The 9,656-nt window shown below is 38.4% G+C and overlaps 1 protein-coding gene across 1 annotated transcript; it reads left to right on the top strand.

The window, feature by feature from the left end:
* Positions 1–809: 809 nt before the first annotated feature.
* On the top strand, positions 810–9,431 carry scyl3 (SCY1-like, kinase-like 3). The gene is made up of 14 exons (XM_067384072.1): positions 810–1,037; positions 1,536–1,734; positions 1,909–2,094; positions 2,205–2,318; positions 4,687–4,743; positions 5,268–5,370; positions 5,836–5,947; positions 6,225–6,302; positions 6,379–6,518; positions 6,598–6,785; positions 6,916–7,087; positions 7,415–7,585; positions 7,764–8,530; positions 8,632–9,431. The coding sequence occupies exons 2-14, from the start codon at positions 1,570–1,572 to the stop codon at positions 8,686–8,688; spliced, it is 2,310 nt and encodes a 769-aa protein (XP_067240173.1). The 5' UTR covers positions 810–1,037; positions 1,536–1,569; the 3' UTR covers positions 8,689–9,431.
* The last annotated feature ends 225 nt before the right edge of the window (positions 9,432–9,656 follow it).

The raw sequence follows: 9,656 nt of genomic DNA, 5'->3' as shown, positions 1-9,656 counted from the left end.
AGGGGGGGTGCAGTTAGGGAGGCTGCAAAAGAAGGAAGTAAAAAAGCTTGCAAAATTCTGCTGTTTCAGCCATCATAGGGAGCATGATGCAAATATGGAGACGGAGATGTTTTGTTTATCCTTAATGTGTTGAGTGTTATAAATGGAAGAAACTGTAGAAGTATGTGAGCCATGAATTGTAGATCTGTCACCTTGCCAAACACCCTTCCCAGAGTATTTGGATCTTGTTTTCATTGTAATGTCTTTCAGATACAAATAAAAGCAATCAAATGTGTGTGTGTGTGTGTGTGTGTGTGTGTGTGTGAGTGGGTGTTTCCTTATATACAGCTATGGAAAAAATTAAGAGACCACTTAACATTGATTTCTGAACTTGGAGTGGTCTCTTAATTTTTTCCATAGCTGTATATATATATATATATATATATATATAATTTCCTTTGTATATGTTGTAAGTTATTAGATTTTACATGCATATTATTGTTTTATTGCTCTTTTTGCTTCATTTATTTGCCAGACCATTTTTAGCTTTGCTAGTCCTGTTTGATCCTCCAGAAACCTGCGTTATCTCACACCACTGACGGGTAAACCATTGACGATATTTCGGTGTATACGAATCGACTAAAATATTTACAGTGCACTTCAAAACACCTTCATGTACCAGCGTTTGATGCAAAATTGTATTAAATTAAACACATTCCGTGAAAAGCTGAGCCAAAAAGGCAGTCTTGAAAGGTTTATTCCCCTTTCGTTGACAGTCACCCCTGTAAAGCAAGATGGTTTCGTCCAAATCTATAACAGGAAGAGTCGGTGTTTACCGTTTGCGAACAGGAAGTATAATGCTGTAATCGATGCAGTCTGTCAAATCATCTGGTTTGTTGTTGGGAAAATGAATTCAAAGTGTTTTTCCGCTGCGCAAAGACTTGGTCGAAGTTAATGGAAAGCAAACGCTGATAGTTTTTGCAATAATGGTGCCTACTGGGAAGGAAAACTGGTTTTCCTAGGCAATTCGCTTCCTGCGAGGTGACACCGTCATACAGGTAGTCTGCTCGCGGTACAGCTGTTATATATAAGCTATAGATAGGTACACAAAATTAACACTTCTCCTGAATACTGGGTGACAATTAAAATGCGAACCGAATCTAATACGTGACGTTAAGACCTTGTCCAGTGTGACTCTGCCGTTGTTGAAACAGTATAAATATACTCTGTAAAGAATTCCTGACATGACACGTTGTTTGGAAAACTTGCATGTCATTGCAGCTGCCATAAGCCAATAATTACTGTGACCACTTAGTCTGAATGTTATTTTCAGTTTGTCATTGATTGAAAGACAGGTAAGAGCATTGAATAAAGATTGTAACGAACATTCTGCTACTTTTTGACATGTTGCATACTCATTATTGCATGTCGGTGAGTACTGTACACTGTTTCAATGACCAATGGTGTTTCAGTTATGACAGTGTCATCAGTATACATATGAAGGAGACATTTTGTCTTTTGCAGCACAGGTATTCATTGTGTTTTTTCACTGACAGTGTGATAGGCAGACGATACCATCTCAGAATAAGGATGGGTGCTGAGAGCAGTGCCCTGCCAAGCTGTGTGCTGGAAGAGCCGCTGCTGACGCTGCCCTCTGGTCTTACCATGTACTCTGCCCTCCTCCGGGATGGCAAGCCTGCCTCCGTCTTCGTGCATAAGCAAGACAATGAAGATAAAGTCAATAAAGCTGCCAAGGTATAAGTGAACAAACGGCTAATAAGTAACCTCACCAATAACATAAATTACCCATCAGTCATTAATAAACGGTTATTATATTAGAATTTATTGATACCTCAATATACAATACAGCCTACCAATGTAATGTACATTGAAATGAATTAACCTGAGATAATACATCTTCCTTTACAGCACTTGAAGACATTAAGGCATCCATGTCTTCTTCGCTTCCTGTCATGCTCAGTGCAGGATGGCGGTATACATTTAGTGACAGAGCCAGTACAACCATTAAAACGGCTGCTAGACAATCTTACTCCAGAGGAGATCTGCGCAGGCCTCTATGATCTGCTGCTAGCACTAGTCTTTCTACATGACAGGGTAAGAGTCCATTTACAATTTTTTTTTTTTTTTTGACATTTAGTTAAGCAATGACATAATATACACACATTGTTCTAGCTAAATCATTTCTCTTTCTCTCTGTCTTTCAGGGCAAATCAAGTCACAATAATGTGTGCATATCCTCAGTGTTTATCAGTGAAGATGGCCATTGGAAGCTTGGGGGGATGGAAACTGTCTGCAAGTTTTCAGAGGCAACACCAGAGGTGACTACTTAAAGGGGTACTTCACCCCTGGAAAGATGAATGTGTATTTAAAATTGGTCATTTATGTAGCAGAAATGTGAAATTATTTTTGAATTTGGAGCTTTCTAGACTGAGAAAAGGCAGAAAATGTATTTTTGACTAATGTGGATGAAAGACAACAACTCCCAGAATGCACTTGTTTTGCTGCCCTTGTGAGGCCATGCCAAAACCATGCCTATCCGTTACAGGCAGCATTACCAGGAAAATTCAAACAACTAGGATTGCTTTGTTACATATTAATTCTATAAATCGTGAGTTAGTTCATACATTTACAGCGAAATGGTGCTAAATTGCTTTGTACCTGGATGTACACCCAAAACCAGGAAAGGACAAGTAAGTTTCCATCATTTTCCGATTAAGTTAAAGATTTGGAGCGATGTAAACAGTGGCTGCGGGCCATCAAACACCCGAAGTTTGGAGATGACACCGTTATAGAAAACCTAAAAAAACGCAGAATATGTAGTCTCCATTTCAAGCACAAGGACTACGAACCAAATATCCTTGCAATGAAGAAAACCATTCTGAAGGACACAGCGATACCATCTATATTCACTTTCCCAGAGGACAAACAGCCTGGGCATCTGGCACTAAGCGTATTCGCCCAGAAGTAAGACTCGCTGATACTAGACTGATAACACAGTAGCCTATATGTAGTGTTGTAGGTTGCAGTAAAACTGCAAACTTAGCAAAGTAACGTTAGATAGACAATTACATATAAGATGCATAAAAGTTGACTGTTATCAAAGTAAAGCCACTGTTCTGTAAAACTGAGTTAGTCTATTTATCTATTTATGCTAACGTTACCACAAAAGCCTGTTGCTGTATTGGTTGAGATGACTGCAGAGACCGATAAATTTGCGAGATGAACCTCTGATGTAGTGCAGACTATAACAAAATAATGTTAATTATGTAAGCTTAAAAATATAATTGACACCCACTTTTGATAAAATCTTTGATCTATGTCCGTGAGTAACCTCAAACGCGCATATGTATGGGCTTGGTGAAAAAATGTGGAACTACCTGCTATTACTGGCTGTAGTTTTAAGCCTCTGGCCAAAAAAGCCTCCGATGACACAAAATGACGATTTTTGCGTCATTGGAGGCTTTTTTACAGAATAAAAATGCATAAATCTCTCATCTCGGGCTGATATGAAGGGGGAAAGCACGGTAATTCGAAAATACTAGTGGTATTCTACTAATACAAAGCTTAATGCTAAATCCTGAAGTATCCCTTTAAGTACTAATTTATGCCATATACATACTTTAAAGGTACACTTTTGGCCCTCTTGTGGGTAAAAAAACGAAACTGCATGCATTTTGCGGAAGAATATTGTTTTGGTTATGATTGGGCTCTGCATGACTGTGCGGATGAATATGGTTATTCTACTGCTGCTCATAAAACATTCACTACTAGGCTTAAGAGATATAACCAGTTTAGATGGAAAGAATCTCAAGCTGATTAGCTTAAGACCTTACTGTAGCTATACCCATTATTAGAAATGGTACTTGCTTTAAAGTAAATTCCAGCACAGCGCTACAACAATCCTAAAGAAATAGCCATTCACAAAAGATAATGCTTTACAATGAACTCTGTTAGAAAGCTTCATATGGGACTTTATCTGTTCAATAAAATACCTTACTCACCTATTGAGTAATAAAAGACGCCATCTCTGCATCGCTTTTACAACACTTCAGAACCCTCAGTTCTTGTCATCTTTACGAAAAATCAAGTCAGTGTCTCGTTTTATTACAAACTCTGTTGCATTCGCATTTTGCAAGCAGAAGCTCCTCTGTTCTCTTTATTTTACAACGGGTGATTCCCTGGAGGTTCAAGTTTTAGCATGCTCCATGTCAACCTTTCCAGCTCGTTGTGACAACTAACTTATGACACTCCCACACCATACATGTATCAAAGTAGCCAGAGCAAATTTTCACTATTGGTGGATACGACGAGACACGCATGAGCAATTTTATGCGAAAATCATCCCGCTCAGTCTAACATATAAACACACATAACAGCTTACCATAGTGAATCAGGGTAAGGCAAAAATATGTTTTGGAAGAAGGATTAATGGTGTATTGATTCATTATTTACATTTTGTTACTTTTGAACAAAAAAAAGTAGCAAAGTGCACCTTTTAAAGGGGTGCAAATCCTTTTCCCCCTGGGTCTCAATTTCTCTTGTTTCAAAATATTTTTAATGTCATGGCTTTGTTAAAAATAGTTAATTATCTTGAATACCAAATAAAGACAAAGTTGATTACTCTTAACATATTGTATGTGTGACTTCCTTTCTCAGAAGTTTCTTTCTTCCTTTCTCCTTTCACAGTTTCTCAGAAGTATCCAGAATGTAAGGGAAAATGGTGCCATTCCTCCCGAGGAAAAGGTAGATACCATATACACCACTGTTCAAAAGTTTGGGGTCAATAAGATTTTTTTATTATTATTCAGGATATATTCAATTGATCAGTTGACCGTAAAGACATTTATGATGTTATGAAAGATTTCTGTTTCAAATAAATGCAGTTCTTTTAAACAATACTTGCAACAGTGTACTACAACTACAATATAGCACAACTGTTTTGAATATTGATAATAAGAAATATATATTACTTGAGCACCAAATCAGCATATTAGAATGATTTCTGAAGGATTGTGTGACACTGAAGACTCAAATAATGACTGCTGATTTAGCTTTGCCATCACAGGAATTTTAAAATAGATTATTTATTTTAAAGAAGAGAAGACCCCTTTCAAAAACATTTTTAAAAATCTTACCAAACCCAAATTTTTCATCATAATCTGATTTGCTGCTTGAATTCACAAGGCCTGGGACAAATTACAGGCTGACGACAGCCCTGATCATTCTGACTAAGTAATATAATGTTGTTTTTTGTTTTGTTTTTGTAGCTTGAAGGATTCAAAACTCTTCCCGACAAGCATGCCCACTCCCGAGACGCTTTTTCATTCGGGGTGATGTTGGAGGCTCTTCTTCCACTCCTGACGGGACATGGTTAGTAACGCTCTTAATTCAACAGACGCATGTAAAGCAGGCTGAGTATGTCTAGGATTCATCCTGTTGTGGCAGTTGCCAAGCCCTTCCTGCTCAGACATTGTGACATAATTGTTAATGGACTGACAACTGCGATCAAAATGATTTTACATGTCAGAGGCTCTTTAAAGAAAAGTTTTCCATTCAGAGCAGGTTATGATGTTTTCATGTTCAAAGAACAGAATGATCCACATGAGCAATGTAGTAGTGATGCAACATTTTGGCTTCTTTGTTGGTTTTTGGAGCAGAGGCTCACTGAAAACATATGTGTGGCTGTCTTTGAGCTATCTTTTTTTCTATTAGTGAGTGTCACTCACTTAATAGTTTTTCCATTCCCTCGTTCTTACATGTTTTTATTATTTTTCCATGTCTGCTCCCCAACTTTGTAAACTCCATGTGGTCTTCCACCCAAACTTTCTGTCTCAGTCTCAGATGATTTGTTGGAGAGTCTAAAGAACATGCTGCAGGCCAGCCTGTTGACCCCTGACCCCATGTCTCGCCCATCTCTCAGCAGTTTACTGACTCACACATTCTTCAGGTTTGCTTTTTAAAGCTAAACTATTTAAATTAATAGTCTATTTGTGGTAAAGTGTCTTTTGAAATCAACTTGAATTTTAGCTGAAAATTCCACTTTGCCATAAAAGGAATATATTACACTTTAAAATGAAGTAATATTTCACTATTTGACTATTTTTGTAGTATTTTGTTTTTAAAAATATTATTTAATGTGCCTATAAAAAGTTAATTTCCTTATATTGATGATTATTAAGATGATGACATGAAAACAGAAACATTGCGATATTTATCTCTTATAGAAATGACTTCTTAGATATCATGAATTTTCTGAAGAGTTTGACCCTGAAAAATGAGGAGGAGAAGAACGAATTCTTCAAGTAAGCTTCCATCTCAAAAACATGTTTTTATTGGAAGAATGACACGATGTACTTAAATAGCTGTGTGTTTCTGCAGGTTTCTCTTGGACCGAGTTCAGAACCTCCCAGAGGTGTTAATTGCTACACGTCTGGCTCCTAAACTGCTCAATTCTTTAGTGTTTGCTGAACCCATGGCTGTTAAAAGCTTCCTTCCTCACCTCCTACGGCCTAAGCAAGGTAGAACCATTCAGTAAACCTTTAAATGATGCTTACTGCTGACTGGGGTGATGCAGACTATCTGTTTTCTGATGTACAGACTCAAATGGAAGCGCTGGAGAGGAGTGTCTTCTGTCTATGTCTTTGTATCGGAGATACGTGGTTCCTCAGCTCCTCAAGCTCTATAAGGTGAATGAGGAACATGTCAGGATCGTGCTTCTCTCCCACATTCACATCTATGCAGAGTTCTTTCCTCATGAAGAACTCAAAAAACAGATTCTTCCTCAGGTACTTTGAGAATGTTTGTGCTTGTATCAACAGCTTAGTACTATTACTTTAGAGAAATGTAAAATTAGTAAATTCAGAAGTTGACATTTATACTCTGCTTGTTTGTTATTTTCCACACTTTATCATTCAGGTTTTGCTGGGAATGAGGGATACAAATGACTCGCTTGTCGCTCTGACGCTACAGAGCTTGGCCGTGCTTGTCCCGTTGCTGGGTGCCCAAGTGGTTGTTGGTGGGGAGAGGACAAAAGTTTTTAAACAGACAACGCCAAACTTCACCAAGTCAACAGAGGTCACCCCAGAGAGTATGTATCCTGTAGCTGGATTCTCATTTATCCCAGTAAAGGTCTTCTCTCAATGGCTAATGTATTTATAAAGCAAATTTAGATGCTCATATGATGGTACTAACATTGTTTTCACACCACTGAAGGATGCTGCTGCATCAATTTCTATATAATTGTGATCTATTTTTCTTTCCCTAAAAGAGGAGCTGAATGAACTACACTTTAAAACAAAATTTTGAGATTAATCATTGATTACAAACAGATTTATCTCAATTAACTATTTATAAAGATTTTTGATGTTCCAAAAAACATATATGCACATCTAAATTGTAACTTTTTCCTCTGCAGCATCACCTGTGCATATTGTTGGGCCATCACATCCCCATATCTCACAACCACCCAAAGTTCTGAATCTGTTCCCTAAGGGCTCAGAGGACAAAAAGGTTGTTATAGAAAATATGTACTCCTTCCAAGCAACTGAAAAAAACACCGGCCAGCGCACCATTGCAGAGAGAGCAGGTATGCCACAACTGGCACTTGAAATCACTCTTAAACAGTATACAGTTTTTAGCTACTTATTCTCAAGCAGTAATTTGGACATTTGAAAAAGAAAAGCAGATTTTATCATGAATTAAATTTATTTGTCCCTACTTGGTGTTTGAATGTGCAAACCTTCTAAAACAAGTGGTCTCTCCAGCGTTTAGCAGCGAGATGTCGTTCCCTTTGAATGGGTACAAAATGGGCACACAGGCTCTGGACAGCACGAAAAGTAACGGAGCGGTGAGATCCGACGAAGACTGGCCTAACTGGAGTGACACAGAGGAGGCAGAGAAAGACAAGAGCCAATCAGTCCAGATTAGCATTCAGTCGGCAGACATCCCAGCTCAGAGCAACTCTGCTATGCCAGCTGACAATGAGGATGAGAGCGAGGAACCCTGGGATGATTTCGATGACTCCGAAGTGATCTCAGAACAGTCCCCCTCCACTCCTTTACCAGTCTCTATACCAAAGACATCAACAAAAAGCAGTGCGTCATCTCTGTCTGAACCTAGAGGTGGCCCTCCAAGACAGTCAAAAGCACTTAAACTGAACCCTAGTGTGAAAAGAGCTCCAGATCATAACCATATCTCATCATGGGACACCGGTTGGGACCAGACAACTGAGACCCTCAAACCCGACAAAACAAGCTTAGCATCTGAGCCCAAGCCAAAAAGCACAATCAAAAACCCTAAAGCTGGAAATCTCGGAGAGGAGTTCACAATTGCGGTGAAGAAGAAGCCAGAGAAAGATCCAGAACTAGACTTCTTTGCAGACATGGTCCCAGATATAAAGCTGTCTTCCTCATCTCTTCTGCTCACTGTGGAGAGCTCGGCCAGTCAACCCATCACAGGATATACAACATCAGACTCATCGATAGATGGACTAAGCCTCACTGCCAAATTTGCTGCAGCTGACTTGACTGAGGTAAGTTCAGCTGTATGACCCAGTATCTATAATTATAACTACAGTATGATGATGATGAGTAGAATTGAAGCATGTGCTGAACTTTTGTTTTGTTTTCATAGACTGAGGCAGAAGGTTGGGGTGATGACCTCAACTGGGAAGATGGGAACGCATGGTGATCAGTGTGGTCCTCTACAGAAAGCCATATGAGACAGATTCCCATGCAAAAACACTTGCATATGCCATCATGATATTGTCACTAAAGACCAAGCAATTAGACTACAACTGACATAAAAATGTAGTAATTGAGAACGACAATATAAGAGGGTAGTGTGTATTTTCAGATTCCCGCACTCAATCCGATATGATAATCAATCTACTGTTGCAATAGAAATTGTTTAGCTACTGAAAAAGGTTCTGTGTCGTTTTGTTTTTTCAAGATTGCATGATGGACCTAAATATGCCAAATCCTATTAGGAATCCTTCAGTTATGTTGCACCGAGGAAGGCTACATAACTTGAAAATACATCCACTTCTAATGTCGGTTTTATTTGTGCCATACAGCTTTTTTTGTTGTTGTTCAATAAGCCTTAGAGGACAGACAGCCTCAACGTGAGAAAAAAATGCATTCATATATAGACTCTAATTTGTTCACTAGATTTGGGTGAGAGCCTGACATAATTTATTTGTATTATCAGCTGCTGATTAAATAAAATGGTTTTATGGTATTTGACCTGCTTTGATTACTTTAGACATGTACAATATTAAGTAAAAATGCATTTTCAATTCATGTTGACTGAAATTTTAAAAAATCTCCCACTGACTTAAGGCTAGTTGACACTGCACCGACAGACATCGACCAAAGCCAGCAGACATGTTTGTTGGATTTCAGATCAGAGTGTTAGCCCGTTGGTCGGCGTTTGTTTTCAAGTGACTGAACATGTTCAATCTGTGTTTGGGTCATGGAATGTCTGGGCAGTATGGTATGATTTTCCAACAAACTGATGTAATCTGATGATTGTTTGTGTCTCAGTGAAATGTGAACTAGCATTTAGAATGGTTTATAATTCAAAATTGTCAATTTCGAAACTGACAGCCATGATGTCATTATAACATTTAAATGCTGAATTGCAATTAGTCTTCTTTC

Source organism: Chanodichthys erythropterus, chromosome 4 (assembly GCF_024489055.1).
Source record: "Chanodichthys erythropterus isolate Z2021 chromosome 4, ASM2448905v1, whole genome shotgun sequence".
Lineage (NCBI taxonomy): Eukaryota > Metazoa > Chordata > Actinopteri > Cypriniformes > Xenocyprididae > Chanodichthys > Chanodichthys erythropterus.
This window is presented reverse-complemented; position numbering and strand designations above follow the sequence as displayed.

Bases quoted from the DNA above. Each gene is read 5' to 3' on its own strand.
- scyl3 (XM_067384072.1), top strand. From the start codon at position 1,570: ATGGGTGCTGAGAGCAGTGCCCTGCCAAGCTGTGTGCTGGAAGAGCCG. The intron at 6,519-6,597 runs GTAGAACCATTC...TCTGATGTACAG, and splicing joins CCTCCTACGGCCTAAGCAAG to ACTCAAATGGAAGCGCTGGA. The intron at 8,531-8,631 runs GTAAGTTCAGCT...TTGTTTTCATAG, and splicing joins CTGCAGCTGACTTGACTGAG to ACTGAGGCAGAAGGTTGGGG.